Source organism: Notolabrus celidotus, chromosome 21 (assembly GCF_009762535.1).
Source record: "Notolabrus celidotus isolate fNotCel1 chromosome 21, fNotCel1.pri, whole genome shotgun sequence".
Taxonomy (NCBI): Eukaryota; Metazoa; Chordata; class Actinopteri; order Labriformes; family Labridae; genus Notolabrus; species Notolabrus celidotus.
In genome coordinates, this window is record NC_048292.1 from 18,253,599 (window position 1) to 18,273,798 (window position 20,200).

The 20,200-nt window shown below is 40.5% G+C and overlaps 1 protein-coding gene across 2 annotated transcripts in view; it reads right to left on the bottom strand.

Annotated features, from left to right (window-relative positions):
• The window catches only part of chchd3a (coiled-coil-helix-coiled-coil-helix domain containing 3a), a 112,729-nt gene that overhangs the window by 78,258 nt on the left and 14,271 nt on the right, over positions 1-20,200 (bottom strand). For both annotated transcript variants that reach the window (XM_034673131.1, XM_034673132.1), the window contains one exon: positions 16,186-16,279. In XM_034673131.1, coding sequence (XP_034529022.1) covers positions 16,186-16,279 — 94 coding nt within the window. The remainder of the gene's footprint in view (positions 1-16,185; positions 16,280-20,200) is intronic.

The following is a 20,200-nucleotide window of genomic DNA, read 5'->3' on the forward strand; positions in this document are numbered from 1 at the left end:
TCTTTTTCTTAATTTTTTGTTTGCCATCAGGGCTTTGTTACGTACGACCCTTTTATACAACTAACCCCTTTTCAAAAGTTCATCCCTGTTTCAACCATAGACTGTATAAAATATGGACTAGGGATGTACATTTTAAGTATTTTCCGTGATCGATTTTTGGAAATGTTAACGATCAATTCTCGATTAATTGATAAAAAAAACATTATTATTCTTACGTCAAAAACAATGCAAATAGGTTGTTTTCCCCCTACATTTTATTTTTTACAGCAACAAAATGCATATCACTGACGGGATTGAATACGGGTACATGTTTGACACGTAGAATATCAACGATCAGGCTCATTAAAATATTCTCCTAGGATATAATCTTATAAAGTGAAGGCTCATAATACATACAGAAAAGTACTTCAGACTCACAGTGTCCAGTTTTCTGTTTACTCGTTCTTATTGAGAAAAATAAACGTGTATTTGATCAGGTGTCAGCCGGGAGCGCAACCGGGTCATAATCAGTCCTGCTGGAGAAAAGCTCAGACGGCTCTGATGTTGCTGGTCTATAAATGTAGCTAACCTGAATTTCCCACCTGTCTGTTACCTTCGTATCCAAAGGTGGGAAATGTCCTGTTTAAAGTTGTCAACCTTTGTGTCCGTGTTGTTGTTGGCAGCAGTTTTGTATTGATCCTCTTTTAAAAAGCGCACGTGGAGACCTGACGCACAGCCGTCTCCGCTGTGCGCAACACCTTTAACAGCTGATTCACATCGAAACATACTTTAAACTTAAAACACCTCCCTGATAGATGAGTGTAATATGAGACCACATGATGTTTGTTCCACGTGATGGAAAATTGATAACAAAAATGTGTGTTTTGAGTAATTTCTTAACAATCAATTAATCGATAATCAATTAATTGAGGTCATCCCTAATATGGATGTAGTATCCGTGACGTCACCCATCTGTTTCTGAACGCTGCTTTGAAGCCAATCGTCGGCGGCAGCCATATTGCTTCTGTCGAGCCAGTGTGACGTAAAGAGGCGGGCTTTGAGCCTCCTAGCCAACAGCTGCAGTGTTCCCACAGGCAGCTGTGCCTCTCATTGGAAGACTAGTAATCTCAATATCTTCAAAATTGCCACGTTAGAAAAAAATTCACCCCCCTCACAGTTAGAGGAGATCGAGAAATGAGCTATTCAGACTACACTCATCTTTTGTACCAGGCTGTAAACATGTTTATTTCTGCTGTAAAGATCGTCTTTTTCCCATTCATGTGTATGTGACTTCCGGTACTTCCAGAGCCAGCATCAAGCGGATCCTCGATGAACTGCAGCTTTTAGCACTTCCGCATTGACTCACATTTTTAGACCGGAGGTTGCCGCAAGAATTGAGTCCAATGCGGAAGTGTTAAAAACTGCAGTTCATCGAGGATCCACTTGAGGCTGGCTCTGGAAGTAACCGAAACTACATACACACCAATTCAAAAAAGGCGATCTTTACAGCAGAAATAAACATGTTTACAGCCTGGTACAAAAGACGAGTGTAGGCTGGATAGCTCATTCCTTAAATCGGCACACACTGTATGGGGGGGGGGGTGAATTTTTTCATAAGGGCAATTTCGAAGATATTAAGATTACAACTTTTCCATTATGAGAGGCACAGCTGACTTGACTGACAGGCGGGAACACAGCAACTTTTGGCTGGGAGGCTCAAAGCCCGCCTCTTTATGACCCTGTCACACATTGACGATTTAACCAGCGTTTTCCAGACGTATCAAAATGCCTCTAAAATGCTGACATATGCTGAATTATCAATGTTTTTTTTCAATTTTGGGCATATACATAGAATATTCATAACTTTTGTCCAACTATAGTCCACTTGTGCAAAGCCTGCGGCAGTGTAAGGTAATAACGCTGACAAAGTATAACAAAAGGCTGACGCTCGTTAGTGACAATGTATATGTTTTGAAGGAGATGCACTTCATTGGTGATTAAAAAACTTCTGTTATTAAAAACTCTGCAGTCTCTCTTTGTAAGAACATGATGAGCCATGGAGAGTGTCAGAGGAGTGAAACCAGCAGGAACACAGCCTCTGGTCTTTACAAGAAGTTACACTTATTGACTGCGCTTTCAAAAAAGTAACATTTTGAACTTCATTTAATTCAACAACAGCAGCTTTGTCGTTGAACACCACCAGACTCCGACATGCTGGCTTCAGCTTCTGTTTCAGAAGACTCTGCTACTTGACTGAGTGAGGGCTCCAAGGCTTCTCAGTTCTCACACTCACACACACGCAGACACACAGCTCTAGGTGTGTGGACGTATGTCAACGATCGCATAACTTACCTACAAGTTATGGCAGGCGTATGCCGGACGTATGATCCATACGCTGCATACTTACTTGCCGTACTACGACATATACAAGTGTGCTTCAGCGTGCTTTTAACTTATACAAAACTCACCTATGACTTATGCAACGTACGCCAGCATACTCGCCAATTTTTTTATACGCTGGCTAAATCGTCATGGTGTGACAGGGCCATTACCTCACACTAGCTCGACAGCAGTTAGGTTGACTTCAGAATAACCAATATGGCTCCCTCTGACGATTGGCTTCAAAATCAGATGTGTGACGTCACGGATACTATGTCCATTATTTATACAGTCTATGGTTTCAACTGGATGATGAAATGCTCCAAAGGTTTTATATTCCTTTACAGACGACATTTAAACTCAAGTGTTTCTGAATGTTACTGTGCTACACTGCCTTCCCTGTAAGACATGATTTCTACAATCATTCACAGTCTGATCGACAACGTCAGTGACATAAGTGTTCCCACAGACATACGAACAAGTTCTGATGAAGGCCCAGTGGCTGAATAAGGACACCTACTTCAACTTAATTAATTTCTTCATTCACCGGTGAGTGTTCCCTAAATGAAGGCAGTGAGAAATCATGATGGACGCACTCATCTAACAGATAACAATCTCGTGCCTTTGCCTCCTGCAGCAGGTAAGCTTTAATAAAACATGTCTGATGCCTGATGTCTTGGAGCTGCCGTTTGCCCCGCAACACTACTAAATGTTGGAGAGCAGCTGAGACAGAAAGACTAAATAAAAAAAGAGAAAGAGGAAGAAGCAGGAGTGAGCGGCGGCGACATGACATTTTTGGCCCAGAGGAAGTGAAGCAAAGAGGGAGCGAGGCAGAGAGTGGGAGCAAGAGATGGAGGGAGACGGAGAGAGACCAGCCATGTCCAGTCTCACAGTCCACTGGGCTGCACACGTCAGCACACTCCATCCATCATCTAGCTCCGACTCACACACAAAGACACACAGAGGGAGCCTCCTAATGGCCTTTTACATTCACCATTTCCCTACAATACACACCTGCATGCACTGCTAATGCACCTAGCGGCCTCTACTCCAAAAAACTTGAACTGTCATTTCTCCTTACTTTGACAATAAACAATCCTGCCAAGACAAAGTTAGATGTAGTGTCTTGTTAACTTTGACTTTGTCTGAACTCAGATTATCTAATGTGCAAGCATTGGAAACATAAATACTCAGATACCAATGTCTCCTTGCTAGCACCAACACCCATACATAAACTTGAGTATTTCTCAATAGGTACTACAAAACTGATTCCAGTGCAGTTGGAAAAAAAAAGAAAATACTTTATAACAGCTCTAGGCTTTAACTCTAACCCCTTGTGCTTCTAGGGCTGCTACGGCTGGGTATTTCCCACAGCATCATGATAGGAAACATATCACAATACAGAGGCCCTAATATGATACGCATCATGATACTGACAAATTTTAGATATTTCCTATGTCCTGTGCAGAATTTACTATAGCGGCTGTTCTTTATTGTTGAGAATAACAGCAGAGGCAAGGTTTTAAATTAAAAGCACTTTAAATTTAGGCCTAGATGGATTCCAGGAGTCAATTAAAATACTCTGTTTATAATCATTCCTAAGTAAGGGAGGGGTCTTGTCCACTCTGAAGGGGTTCTATTTCCCATAACTACCTGCTAATCATACATTATCCCGCTCATTACCCGGCTGCTAACTTAAAATACAGATGCTGGAAAAAAACATTGATTAAAAGATTATTTTATTGATTTAAATTGATTTATGTCTACAGTTTTGTTTTTTTTAAATAGTCCCAGTGACTTAACGTTCCATGGCGATGGATTCTTATCTGCCTGTTGTCGGTTTAACATGCAACTGTCCTCGTTCAGCTCTCCTTCTCCTCTGAACCCTGCGGTTCACACACTTTAAAGTCTGCTCCTATCAAAAAACAGAAGAAAAATGTGCCGGAACTCTATTCTGCGGATTGATTTGACATGATTAACAACTGCTGTCAAGGGCTTGTGAAGGGGTTTTGACCAATCAGAATCAAGCATCTTACACAACCGGACAGTTAGTAAGGGTAATAACTGCAAATAAAATACACCTTAATTTTCAAAGACAAGACTTCTCTGGAGTTGTCTCTATTCATTTTAGTTTTTTATGCAACAATAATATTTGTGGTTTTCCTCGACTTTGAGTCCACTTCTGTTTGCTGCAATAATGTCCATTGTTTTTCTTAATAGCATTAAGCATCAGCATATAATTAACGCACCGCTATTGACAGTTTTGGCACTAATAGCTCCGCGTCAGAGCCTCGATTTGTGATAGTTCGGAGATATGACAGAGCGTATATAGCATGATGTATCTTGGCTGTGATCAACTCTAAATCATCGAAGGTGACAATGCAGTTGATCACAGATCGTTGTTTTGATGATGGCATTCTCTGCTTGCTTCACATTGTTCTTGTTTTCCATCTTAAAATGATACACCCCCTAGGATCAGTTTTAAGGACAGACTAGGGAGAATCGTGTCCTGGTGAAACAAGCTGATTTGTACAAGCCTTATGAATTTCAGTATTGGATTGATATATGGACTGGCATTGTACAATGTACAATGACAATAAAGATATATTCTTCTATACACACGGATACCAACCATGTATTTTAGGCAATGTAGGGGGCATTTTCATTCAGCATCAAAGTGCATCGTAACATTGGTCAAAAGTATGCAGATGTGTAAATGATGAACACAAAAGCAACTTTGGTTACCAGTGTTATTATATAAGTGGAAACAAACATAAAGGGCAGTCATAGGGAATTAAGCCAAGGAAATTTGAACCAAATTTATAAAAAGGTAATTTAAAGTCTTTTGGGGGATTTTTTCTAAATAAAGGAAAAAAGCGACTTTTTTTTTTTGCCCTCATGGAAAAAAAAAACTATAAATAATATTTTTTTTTGAAGAAACAAGAAAGAAAATAAGGAATTCTTCATGTGTAATGATGACAAAACGCGATGTCTGGAACAAATGAAAAAAAAAGAAGGAAGGGAACAAAGGAAATAGACAGCCTTGCAAAAAAGTCCTTCTTCTCACTTCCTCACAAGTGCTAACCCAAGCAAAGACCACTATCACTTGCTGGATGCTATCTGTCTGCTTCACCTCTATTGCTTTCCAGTCATTATTGCCCTGTCCCTGGGATATTGGATGCATTTTTCATTCGGCTGTGGAAGATTGGCACCAGCTTGGAAAGGGGGATCTTTGAGGTATAGAGAGTGGTTGAGTCAGTCTGGGAGAGGAAAAAAAAGACAGCACCTACAGTATGTATGGGGAAAGAGAGAAAAAGGGAAAGTCTTTGGAGGATAAATGGCTGATGTTTGACCTGCTGCTGGGAGAAAGAGGATATTCTTGGCCTAGTAACCTTTGTGTTGATGGCTCAGTGGATTGAGTCTTAAAAACACACAGATGGGAAGGCAGAACCAGTAAGGTATCATTAATTTGGAAAAGAGTGCAAGTGGGTCAGACTGTCTCGCTTTCCAGAAAAGTTAGGTTCTATTTTAAAAGAGGGCCTTGAACAGACGTACTTGGGAACATTTAAGATATTCAAGCATACTATTTTAAGATGCCATCTATGGCAGTACATACAAAAAACGTATAGAGTGAGTCACTGAGGGGTTGCTACTTAGGGTTAAGCGACACCAGGCACATCAAGCTTGTGTCATAGACTGTATATAGCCTCTGATTTTAAAAGAGGAGCCAATGCAGAAGTGCCTTACACCTGTACTTTACCAATAACCAGCAGAGGAAGGCTGCACTATTTGCAAATTCAAGCCTGGGAGCATAGAAACAGCTGGGAACAGCTGATGACCCAACCTTACATCTTATTTATTACCACAGTGAACATTTCCCCAACATGTAATACTGTTATGATCCAAATAGTTTGATTTGATTCTACTTTAGTACAGCGTGATGTTCATAGCATAAAGACTTGTCCAATTTAGAGCTGAATTATTGATGATGCAGGGTGTGCTTCCAGGTATTGCTACCTGTGAATGACAGGTCCCTTCCATGGCAGTGTATCAACAACGTTAAATACGTAGCAAGGTCTATCCAGTTGTCCAAATATGGTCACTTCTGGTTCTAAAAAAAAGAATGCGGTCAAAATGCTAAACTCACAAACCAATGGGATGTGTGGCAGTGGCCATGTCCCACTTATAGACTGTAACAAACATGGACGTAGTCTAAGTGACGCCCCCCTTTCTGTTGCTGAAGTAGAGTTTTGAAGTCCAACATTGGGGGCTGCCATGTTGGAAATGCTGACTCAACATAACAAGAAACAAAGAGGTGAAGTGATGGAAGGCCTTTAGCCTGCTAGCTTATAGCTACAACGACAATGAAGTCAGCCACACCCCTAATTAGGGGTAGGAATCAAAAACTGGATCCGACTTAGAACCGGTTCTAATTGATCAATTCCATCGGAATTGTACACCTCAAATGTTATCGATTCTTCTTAACGATTCATTTCCCAGCACGACATCACATCACGTCACGTCGCGGTACATTGCATTATGTCACACACTCTGCGACGCAGAACTCCTAGGTGCAAATACCTCAAATATGCTGAAGCATTTTTCAACTCTGCCTCGAAGCTTGGGGTTCGCGTCGGGCCGAAGTGTAGAAGGGTTCCATGTGAACATGTTCGTGTCGGGGAGGCGAACCCCTGCCTACCTCTCCCCTTTCGGAGTCGGAACGCTTTCACTCAGGCTCGAGGGGCCACATCCGGACTCACGCAGCCGAAAATGAGGCACCTAGAGCGGGTAAAATACCTCCGTGGTGACCCCCAGAGGAAAAGCGTTTTTTCTCTCCAAATTCAAAGTCTTTTCATCCAGGCCCCAGGGGCCATGTCTGGACTCATGCTGCCGAGATTGAGGTCAACCTATTGTTCAGTATGTACAAGTTGAATATTTTCATGTTCAGTCTTGTGCAGAGATAATTTTGGGGGAAAAAAATGGTTCCTTTTGGTCTGGAAGGCTGTGTAGAACTACTTTTTTTCCCCTCAAAAAAATACTCAGGAATCGTTAGGAGAATTGATAAGGAATTGGATTGATAAGCAGAATCGACAATGTCATTGACATTGATGAAGTCTTATCAGTTTCCACCCCTACCCCTAATTATGCCTCATGTGTAGCCTTAACATACTCCAAAAAAAGTAAGGTATTAAAAAATAATTAGGGGTGTGTACAAAAGAAGTAATGGTTTAATAACGAGTATTAATGGGGTCTCCTTGGCTTTTGGAGTCAGCCTTGAGTGGATACTTGTGGAACTGCAGATTTTAGCACTTCGACATTGGCTTAATTCTGTAATACTGGAGGTTGCTGCTTGATCCCACTGTTGTTACATTCCATAGTGAGCAAGTGTGTGTGAAAACAAACACACCTGTCAAGGTTAAGGCAGATGTGGTTGAAAAGGAGGCAAATTATTCAGACTCCAATTCAAACCATTATGCAAACATGACCTACTACTCTCAATTAAATCATCCAAATGTCCTTACCTGTGCTTGAATATCAAGAAAAAAAAAGACAAATTCATGTCTGCTACCTGCCAACATTTACATGCTTTCTTTCTCCCTCTTCAGCTCTTCACCGGGTAATGTTTCCTGTTGTCTGGCTGTCATCTACACAAGATGTGTCTCAATACAGTGTGCCTGGCAGGACGGATTCTGACAGACCTGCATAACAGTGCCGACTGAAACAAAGGCATTTAAAGGCCCGATGCAATATTGATGTTAGGAATAATGCAGCTGAATGCTGCCCATGAATATTTTATGGAGCCATGCACTCTCCCTGACACACAGGCACTCACACATAAACACACACACATACACACACCCCACACCTGACTGTGGATGCTATGAAATGCCAGGACATAGATAAAATTAAGTGAGTGGGGAAACAAAGGACAGTGCAGTGAGGAAATTTAGAAAAGCCCCTCACTCTGCAGAAAGATCATAAAAGCTTCACACTTGCATGCACTTGCACTTGGCTTGATTTATTAAGGATAGGGACACTTTTACAATAATGTGTTTAGGTTTACAAAAGGCAAGTGACACTCATTGGGAGAACTATCGACATCTTTCATGCAAGCAGGGAAACAATTAAAGCCTGTTTGCATGCGCTGCAGATTACCAGAGTAGTCAGAGTTGGATGTGTTTATAAAAACAAATGGCCAAATTTCTTCACCCTGAATCTATCCGGATTCCTTCCTGCCACAACAATGTCGACAGCCATATTGCTGCTGTCAAGTGATTGTGAGGTAAAGAGGCGGGCTTTGAGCCTCCTAGCCAACAGCTACAGTGTCCCCACCTGTCAATCAAGTCAGCTGTGCCTCTCATTGGAAGACTCATAATCTCAATATCTTTGAAATTACTGCGTTATGAAAAATTCACCCCCGTACAGTGTGTGCCAATCAAGAAATGAGCTATCCAGACTACACTCGTCTTTTGCACCAGGCTGTAAACATGTTTATTTCTGCTGTAAAGCTTGTTGTGTATTTGGTTTCCGGTGTTTCTGTAGCCATCCTCAAGCGGATCCTTGATGAACTGCAGTTTTTAGCACTTCCGAATTTGAGTCATATTTTCAGACCAGAGGTTGCTGCTTGATTATTAGGCAAAGACGTGGAGTTGGCCTCTTTAGCCTCTTTGCTAACAGCTAAAAGGTGCCCGCCTGTCAATCAAGTCAGCCATGTCCTTATTGAGGCAGAGCTTGTAAGTTGAATATCTTCAAAATTAACGAGTTATAAAACAATTCACCCCCTGTACAGCTGGTGCCGACAGAGTGTAAACATGTTTATTTTTGCCACAAAGATCGGCTTTTTTGAATGGGTATGTCTGTGGTTTCAGGTGCTTCTGCAGCCAGCCTCAAGTGGACGCTCAATGAACTGCAGTTTTTAATATTTCTGCATTGGCTCCATATTTTAAGACTGGAGGTTGCCGCTTGGTCACAAGACAATACATCTGTACTTTACTGTTGTGTTTGTCGTAAAACAGCGTAAAATATCCTTGTACATTCTACAGTGACATTAACACAGGAACAACCAGCGGTACTGAATACTAGGGATGGGTATTGAGAACCAGCATTTTTTGGTACCAGCACGTGATTTGTCAGTACCGAAAGTACCATTAAGCTCACGGACAAAAAATGCTTCTGTCAAAACTAAAGTTACACTCTGCCTTAATGCAGGAGTTTCCATAACCCTCTGTCTGTCTGGGCTGACATACCCCTGAGACACTTAACACATCCTTACAGACTTCCTAATAATTAAATGGTAAAACAAGGTACACTTTGAGAGTTGGCATGCTACAGTCAGTATTCAGAGTTATTTGAACTGACAGGAGGTTGTATTGAAGAAGTCATTTATTTCTGATGTTAACTGTAACTTGTAATAAAGTAAATTTAGAACACAACATTTTCCTCGAAACACTAACATGCAATTAATCCTCTTTTTATTGTGAAATCTTGAGTTACATATTTCATCTTTGGCTTTTCTGTGAGGTACGTGAGTTGGAGCTAACTCAAGACTCAAGGTTTGTGCTTCACATTAAACTACTTTTTTGCTACATGGTCATTTTAAAATTAACAGATTGAATCGTGCTACTATGTGTGTCTCACTTCTTAACATCTTTTCACATCATGTCTTTATGTTTTGCACCAAATATGAAGAGTAGTAGCGATAAAAGGGGCTAAAAGTGATAAAATCCTAATAATACTCCCCCTACTGAATACTCTTTCTTTTTCCTGCATGTTTTGCACAGTAGCAATGGTTTGTAAAATGGTTAGAGGAAAACCGGTTATTTTGATGTTCTCTGAAGTTACAAAGTCACTTCTGGGTGATAGCTAAGATATTACTATGATTGTTTTCAGAGTGGTGGGCCATAAACACACAAGAAAAATGACGTCCCTGTAACCCCACTACAACAAGGTAAAGGTAAAATAAGTTCCAGTATGCGTGTGATATCATAACTCATGATTATATGGTGACAGAGTGCTGTGAAGTTGCATGAGTGTACTACGTTTTCAGCGCTCTACCAAAAAAGCCTTCACACAGAATTTGAAACTTAAAGTGCAGATAGTGATCTGATCCAAAACTAGCCATGCTGCTGATTCAGATCATATTTTAACAGAGGATCACCTCTGCACAGGCACAATCCTGGGCTTTAACAGGCTTGCTGGTGAGCAAAGAGGGGACACAGAAGCTCTGAGAGGAGGTCAGTGTTCTCAATTGAAAAATCGGACATGCTATTATGTCTCAAAAGCGGCTTAAATACATGGACAGAAGTTTTACAACAACAACCTAGCTTAATGTGTGCCATCTAGAAAGTTACAGGGAGAAGGAGGTAGGAAGAAGATGTGAAAAAGAGGGGAGAAATAGATTGGGAAAAGTGGAATGTAGACAAAGAGAAGGGTGAAAAAGTACAGGATAATCGAGAAACAAATAGGAAACAGATAAGAGAGGAAGAGGAGAACTTGATCGAACAGCGGCGCAGAAGGAGTTAGATAGAGGGAGAAGAGACAGGATGGTGTTGGAGCCCCTTCTCCCTTCGTCCTTTCTTCTCTCTCGTCCTTTTCTCTGAGTCGTTCTGCTCTGATGCCTCACAGAGAAGCGGCAGAGGCAAATCTGCTCCCTGCAGCCGCTCTTCGCTACAAATGAGTTTAGGCTGCAGCTAAATGAACTCCTTACTGCACTTGTACCAGAGAAACATGCAAAGCCAGATCTCTGGAGTGAGAGTAAAGCAAACAGAAGAAGTGCTGCCTTATGTAAACAAGCCTGTGGACCATATGCTGCATTATTGTATTAGACAGAATGGAGGAATCTTAACCATGAAAATAGCTATTAGTAATAATATGTGGTTGCTGCACAGATTTAAAGAAACAAACATTAGAGGTTTGTAACAACAGAAAAACTGCAGGAGCAATCGTTCCACTTGGATATGACCTTGAGATTTTGGCCTCATGTATCTCGTGTGTGTAAATGTGTGTGTTCTCTCCTGCTGACCTGGGGGTTCACACATTATTCCATTTCCCTGTGTTCAAGCTGTGCAGTGGTTTCACCGCAGGGTTCTGTAACTAGTGAGCCACTGTGCGGGCTTGTTAGCTGAGCTTTGATACACACACACACACAAACACAATCACACAAACACACAAACACACACACAAATGCACCTTTAACCACTTGGCTTGCTGAGTCTTCCAACACAGCGAAGGCCACAATCACAGCGCCTTCTTTGCCTTCAACATCCATAAAAACTCAGTAATTAACGGCTGCTCTGTGAGAAGGTGAAATACCATTGTAATTTAATAATGCTTTGACAGCAAAGAAGGAGAGAGAAAGAACTCTGCTCACCTCATCTATTTCAATTAAAAGAAAGAAAAAGTCACCTTTATCTACAAATAGTACAAATGAATAGAAAAGTTCAATGGTGGAAGAAAAAGAAGCCAATGACATTTTCAGGCCTGAAGGTTGGTGGTGTAAATGACAGAAAAATACGTTTTTCTTTTGTTTTTTACTTCTTTGTTTGTTTGGGGGGGGGGGGATCCGTCAGTTTAATTGCACTCCAATGTACAGATGCGATGGTCCTCGAAGCAGGCAGCCAAGATTTGATTCCGACTTGTGGCCCTTTACCGCATGTCATCCTCCACTCTCTCTTCCCAGTTTGTCTATCCACTGACCTATCCTCTCAGTAAAGGCATCAGGAGCCCGTATAATTAACACATTCTTTTAAATCACTCCTCAAAAGCTACTTTCATAGAAAGACCTTTTTAGAGTAAATTTACCTACAGACTGTTTTCATTTTATTTTTATTTTAGATTTCAATTTGTTTTATTGTGAATCCAGCTTTATTGTTTTATTGGCTCAATTGTTTTGCGTATTTAATTCCAGCACAACCTGATTGTAGAGCTGGGCAATATTAAAAAAGATGTTATCACGCAATTTTTAAAAAAATCAGTCGATATCGATAATTATCCCGATAAATATCGAATTATTAGTTCATTTCAATTTAAAGAAAGATTTTTGCTCCTGAGTGAAACTTGAAGAAACCAGACGGTTTGTTAGCTTGTATCTGGATTTAGGTCTCTGATAAGCTTATTGAATCCCTCATTTTTGACAGTGCTAACAGGAAGGAGGTCTTTAGTGTAGGAAGAGATTTTTTTGAGGATTTAGTTTGTATTAGGGATGACCACAATTAATCGATTATAGATTAATTGATTGTTAAGAAATTACTCGAAACACACATTTTTGTTATCAATTTTCTGTCACGTGGAACAAACATCATGTGGTCTCATATTACACTCATCTTTCAGGGAGGTGTTTTAAGTTTAAAGCATGTTTGGATGTGAATCAGCTGTTAAAGGTGTTGCGCACAGCGGAGACGCTCAGCTGGCGGCTGCGGCTGTGCGTCAGGTCTCCACGTGCGCTTTTTAAAAGAGGATCAATACAAAACTGCTGCCAACAACAACACGGACACAAAGGTTGACAACTTTAAACAGGATATTTCCCACCTTTGGATACAAAGGTAACAGACAGGTGGGAAATTCTGGTACGCTACGTTTACAGAGCAGCAACATCAGAGCCGTCTGAGCTTTCTCCTGATTATGACCCGGTTGCGCTCCTGGCTGACACCTGACCGAATACACATGTTTATTTTTCTCAATAAGAATGAGGAGACAGAAAACTGGACACTGGGAGTCTGAAGTACTTTTCTGTTAGTATTATGAGCCTTCACTTTATAAGACTGTCTGCGGAGAATATTTCTATGAGCCTGATCGTTGATATTCTGCGTGTCAAACATGTGTCCGTATTCAATCCCGTCAGTTTTATGCATTTTGTTGCTGTTGAAAATATAATTTAGGGGGAAAACAATGTATTTGGCATTGTTTTTGACGTAAGAAGAATAATGTTTTTTTTAATCAATTAATCGATAATTGATCGTTAACATTTCCAAAAATCGATCACGGAAAATACTTAAAATGTATATCCCTAGTTTGTAGATTCTTATTTTTCTCAGCTCGAGGTTATTTGCGTTACAGATTTATTTACCCACATCCTGACAGTGTATTAGTTTAATAGCAAACGCTGAGTCAGCACAGTGTCAGACTAACGACTCTACATAGAGTTGGTAGGTTTTGAGTTTTCTTCAAAGTCGGTGTCACTCGTTTTCCGCTCCGAATGTCTTGAAGCCTGCCTACTTCTCACACTACAACATGATTGGCCATTCAATGTTGTCTCCTTCTTCAGTCTAATGTAAGATGGCAACTAGCATTTAAGGCACCTTAGCGTCCCCTCCATTTCTAGTGGTCAGGGTTGTAATTACAGGTTTACATGTACTGAATTTTTGAGCCCCTGTTTGATTGCATTTGTTTTGTCTTGTTGATACATCTAAAAAGTTACAAATAAAATGTATATATCTTTTTAAAATGTATATATCGTTTTTTTTCAAACATTTGTTATATTTATATTGAGTAAAATTATATCATGATAATCATCGTTATCGAATTATCGCCCAGCCCTAGGCCAACGACACATCAGAGAGAGTAAACAGTAAACTCTGGCATCCTCACTGCATGACAGCTTCCACTGTCCATTATATCCACTAGCAGAACACCCAAATTCAATAACCCAACCCATACAGTATCATCACTTTCAATGGACCCAGGCTCCATACATGCAAGCTCCAGGTAGTGACAACACTGATACTACCTACTCTACCACCTGGAGCCTTGCAGCCCCCACCACCCAACACACAACAAAAAGAGTCTGAAGCTAGATATTAGAATACAGGGGAGGCAGAGCCAAGATGAGATGCCAGTCTAGAAAGAAGGATGTTAAGAACTCTTGTCAGAGGTCTGTTCTGTTTCGATTTTGATTTTAAGATTTAGCTTTTTGTTTTTAAAGCTCTGAATGGTCTGGCCCCTCCTTATATAACTGACCTCCTGAGCCCTTACAAAACCTCCAAGCCTCTGAGGTCTTCTGACATGGGTCTCCTGGCAAATCCCCGGTCAAAATATAAGCTGAAGGGCGACCGCGCTTTTAGTGTAAAGGCCACGCGTCTTTGGAACAGCCTCCCCTCCTCAATCAGGGCCGCCCCCTTTGTCGACTCTTTTAAGACTCACCTCAAAACACACTTTTATATTTTAGCAATTGAGTCCTCTAGCCCTGAATAGGTTCTCATTTCCAATGCTGTGCTCTCCTTGTCGTTTGTTTGTCTCTTTTATTGTTTGTTTGGTCTCACATTGTGTTTTTTTATGTGTTGCACAGCACTTTGGTCAGCTTCTGCTGTGTTTTTAAATGTGCTTTATAAATAAATTTGACTTGACTAGACAAACTGAAAAATTCTTCATTAAAGAAGCACCATGTGCCAGTTCCAGACAGACTATGTTGAGGCAAGCAACACTCTGATATTGTGAGTTATGAATTCTGATCAGATGTTTGCCCATAATAAATAGAAACTGCTAATTAGTCTTTAATGTTTAAGTGTTTTTATTTATTCACATTTTGATTTACTCGTTAGGACTTAGTGACACTAGATTTACAAAAACACCACTAAGCTGCATCTTTTAAGCCATCCTCAAATCCCAAAATGCACCCTGACAGGCTGTCCCATTTATTACCAGACTCACATGATGGAAAGTGGAAATAAAATGTAGCAAAATGAGCAAAAGAAGAAACAAACAGCACTAAGGACTACAAAAAAGTGGTATTAATATGAATGTACACCAGCGTGCGCGCGCACACGCACACACACACACACACACACACACACACACACACACACAAGTGGCTAACTGAAGATTGCTTATTTACCATTTCATGTTCAGTTGAGTCCACTTAAGTGAAAACATAAAATTGACTGCTTGAAAGTTTTCATGATTTCAGTCATTTGTAAGGACGGCATTATTTTGAAGCACTTACTCCTCTGAGCAGACATCAATAAGGGAGCTGCAGGAAGTAGTTATATAAAAAAAAAACAGCAGGGAAAAAAATCAATAAACAAATGATTTCTCAAAACCACTTGTTAATTTCTCTTTTTTTGAATGAGCTTCAAAAGCGAGACTAATCGTGAGGCTAGCGCTAACTCCCTCTGGATAAAGACAGGTTGTGTTTTTCTTCACCCCCATAGTGTAAAAGTGTGTTTAATCACTGATGTTCTTTCACCAGAGTCTGCTGCAGATCACCCCGGCCTATTAAAGGGGCGGAGCAACACAATTATCGGACATTGTGCCGCGTGCACCTGCTTCTTTAGGGTCAAAAAGAAGAGAGAGGAGGAGGAGGAGGAGGAGGAGGAGAAATGTACTCCTTACATGAAGAGCGTGTTTCTTCATCAGGCAGGGCTAATGTATCACCCACTCAACACCCAGGAAATTACCTCAGGATAGCACCCTCCTCTCTCTCGGGCATGATTAATTGATCCGGGGAGAACAAGAGGAGGAGAGACAGAAGGAGGAAAAAGTGCTGATGTGCTTCGGAAGTAGGGGAGATTGGAAACACAGTGGGGATCGGAGCGAGTGGTGCTGACCTTTTTGACTATTAATGAAAGAGGGAAATGGTAACATCTGAGAATGTCTAATGAAATCCTGGAACTGGAATTGACACTGTCGCAGAGTCAATCACAATTAAAGAGGAAAGGTAAAGAAGAGAGGAAGGAGTCTTCATTTCAGCTCTCAAACACAAGCACTCGGTGTAATTCTGAAATGGATTAAGTGCTTTGAATAAAAAAGTTTCTGTAGAAGTTCATAAACAAAAACCCACTTCATCACTTCACACCAGAAGATTGTGTGTGTGTGTGTGTTTGTGTGTCTCACCAGGCTTGCAGCTCCTGCTCTGCCTTGGCCCTGTCCTGCTCCAATCCTTTGTACAGCTCTGCAGTGATCTTCTTCCTCAGGGCCTCTTCATCAACTGTGGGGGAAAAAGAGAAAGAGAGGTTTTTATAAAGTAAACAGCTATTGTTTGCTGACAGGCATATTGTGTTTGTTTGGACAGTGAATAGAGTCCTATTGTATAAAGAGGTTAGACTGGGAGAGAGGTAGGTGGGTGTTAAAAAAATCTGCATTAATCAGAAAATGTGTTGTTCAAAATTTACATATAAAATAGAATGATTCAGTGAGAAGTCCAGATTGGTCTGTCTGGGTTGTTACCAAAGCTGCAACTATTAGCTGAGAAAATAAGCTGAATGACGGACAAATTATTCCCTTTTTTTTCTTTTTGATAACTGATTTATTGTTGTCACTCTCAGACCAAAAATGCAAATTGCTCCTCTGTTTCAGCCATTCATTTGTGCAGATTCCCTGTTTTTCTTCTTTAAACCTAAAAGTCTGAAGTAAGACTTTTTGTTTATTTGTTTATTTGTTTATTGCGTATTTGATTTTCTCTCTTTTTTAAGTTCAATTTTTGCCCTGTGATAGGTTGGTGACCTGTCTACAGGCTGCAATTGAACCAGGGCTGCCTGCTATATGGGCGCTCAACTCAACCATTAGACTAAGTCTGCACCCTTGTATGTGTTTTTAATTTCTGTAAACAATAAACCTTACTTCCCATAGATAATAGAAATGGCAAACTCTCCCAGTATTTTTGAAAATAAGTTAGGAAACTACTATATGTTTTTAATCTAGATTTTAATTTGAAGTAATTTCATAGCTTTGGTCAACATTTTTATTTACATTCCTGCATAAGCTTTATCTCTGCTGCTTGGATTGACTTATTTAACTTTTAGAAACTTTAAAGATCAATTTTTTGACTTTTTGCCTTTATTTTGATAGGACAACTTGATAGAGACAGGAAATGTGGGGAGAGAGAGGGGGGGAATGACATGCACCAAATTATGCCCTGACTGAAAACCGACTCTACAACCAGTGCGATGAGGAATGTCGCCTCTGTACATGGGGCGCCTACTCTACAAACTGAGCTAAAACTGTGCCCTCCTTTTTATAGATCTTAATTAATGTTACTGACTCTAAGAAAATTACTTTTAATGATTATAACCCAGCCTTATGTTTTTCTCACTTACGTCTTTTGTACTCTACTTTTTTTTGCGTGTGTGTGTGTGGGGGGGGGTGATAAGAGAGACAGGATATGTGGGGAGTAGAGAGCAGGGCAAGACATGCAGCAAATGGTCGTGGCCGGGAGTCAAACAGGCGACCTCTGCGAATAGGACTGTAGCCTCTCTATGTGGGGTGCTTAGACCACTAGGCTGTACTTTTAACTTTTGTAATCAATATTTATTTCCTTTGTGAATAAGTCTGACCTGGATTATTGTGCATAAAAGAGGTGCTATACAAAAAATGCTGAGTTGTGTAGCACCAATTTAGCCAAGTGGTAAAAGTGCACGCCCCATATTCAGAGGTTATAGTCTTTATACCAGCAGTAGTTGCTGGTTCGACTCCTGGCACTGACCCTTTGCTGCGTGTCATCCTCCACTCTGAGCCCCCATCATTTCCTGTCTCTCTTCAGCTTTCCTCTCTAACAAAAGCAACCCCCCCCCCCAAAAAAATGTGATGAGTCAGTCTTCATTTTGGATTCAAATATGAGGAAATATTGTGTAAGCAGTTTCAAGACATCACCTTGAGATTAGGGAAATAGTAATGGACAATTTTCTCTATTTCTCATGTTTCATATACCAGAAATTGAAGCTTTGGTTTAAATGTTGCTGTCAGACATGACATCTCAGTTTCAGTGTATGTCAAGTGAAGTATGTGTATGTGTGTGTGAGGCAGCAAGCCTAAAGATAACAGAATTAGACCACAAGACGCACCAGATGAACAACAAAAAGGCCTGAATTGACTTACAATAACACACATCAGAGGCACACACAGCCTTGACTCTCACATCCCAGCACCAGGCCACCCTATCTATTCTATCCATTGGAGGGGACATCATACATGTACGACTCTGTGTCTCTGCTGGTCTATCTTGGCAGGTAATTAAGCATGAAAGTAAAGATGCCAGCCTGTGACCCAGCCAAAACGTGCTCTGAAGGTAGAAGTGTCGCGCTGTGTGAAGCGACACTGCAGAGTGTGTGTGTGTATGTGTGTGTGTGTGTGTGTGTGTGTGTGTGTGTGTGTGTGTGTGTGTGTGTGTGTGTGTGTGTGTGTGTGTGTGTGTGTGGTGTGGAAGGGTCTGCAAGTGTCAAGATTACTTTCCCCCAGCATTTGTTAGATGGGATAATCCCCATTGTCAGAGTCTATTATTACCTGGCAACATGTGGTAACAGCAGGGAAGTGGATAGACGCACACGTAAACCTAATTCCAGGTAAATCAGACGGACGATAAGACCTCAGAGTCGGCAAAGAAATGTCCTGCTTCTTATCTCAGAGTTTGTTTAACTAAAAGGCAAACGTATAAGGAAGTAGTAAATGCTGCTTTACATCTTAATTCTGTGCTCTGGTGGAGATGAAGAAAGAGAAATAAAGTAATAATCTGTTGACTTGAAATCAAATCCGTCTACTTTATAGTTTCAGTGTAATGACTTCAACTGAGCAGAAGCTCAGTTTCCAGATGGACGTCATGGTTTCCATAAATGTTTCTTGGCCCAAAGCTTTTTCTTCTACATCTTTTTCCTAGCAGCGTTTTATTGAAACCTTTTAAAGAAAGAAAAGAGAGAGAAAAAACTACAAGCTATTGAGAAGCAGTAGTAAAAATACATGTTTGATTCTGGGCTTTACATTGAAAGTTTCTCTTCCAGTGCCGGCAGCAGCAGAACTTGTGTTTCTTTAAAAGAATTGAGTTTCATTGACTGGTGCTGTTTGTGGCCTGCACTTCAGAGCTTCAGAGTACTTCTATAACTTTTGTCGTCTCCACCTATTTCAGCAGGTTTTTTTGTGACACCCACAATGTAAATTACTCTTCAATGATATTCCTGCCTAAACACACAACACTAGAATACAGTCAATTTGAATGAATGCCGTCCTCTATAGCTTTCCTTCTGTATTCTGGCTGCTTCTTTGGTACAGTAAAGAGAATGAGTAAGCAGTGACAGACAGTTAACAGCTGACACCTTTCTGTTTCATACTGTTTCATCTTCAAAGACAAAGCCTGCTGTCCCCTACAGCCCAGGGCATGAAAAGTCATATTCATCATGTCTGATTGCGAGAAGCACTGTGGACCTCACTGCAGTTGAATTAGAACTCTGTTACTCTATTAAGACTGAAACCCCAGCCATGCTATGACGACGATTGTCAAGTAGCAAGAAAAAATGCTTTTATTGCTTTCATTGTGTTTTATCAACAACAGTAATGCTGTAAGGCAAGGCAGCTTTATTTGTATATCGTATTTAATACACAAGGGCAACTCAATGTGCTTTACATTAAAACATTAAAAGCATTGGAAACATTCAGACAAGCATAAAAGAGCATAATTAAAATGACAAATATAATAAAACTGAAAAGAAAAGGAAAATTAGAAATATGTTAAAAGTAAATTTAAAATTTTCATTTAAAGTGAGTTAAAATAAGCTAAGATAGGAAGGCAGTGCCAAATAAAAAAGTCTTAGTCTTTGATTTAAAAGAGGTGAGAGTTGGAGCAGACCTACAGCTTTCAGGGAGTGTGTTCCACTGGTGCATAATGACTAAACGCTGCTTCATCATGTTTCGTTCTGACTCTAGGGACTGAAAGCAGACCAGTACCTGATGACCTCAGAGGTCGAGATGGTTCATACAGGAGCAGCAGATCATCAATGTATTTTGGGCCTAAACCATTCAGTGCTTTATAAACCATCAGCAGGATCTTAAAGTCTATTCTCTGACAGACAGGCAGTCGTCTAATGGACTTATTAGGGAGTCCTGTAAAGACATCGTTACAGTAGTCTAGTCTGCTGTAGCAGTT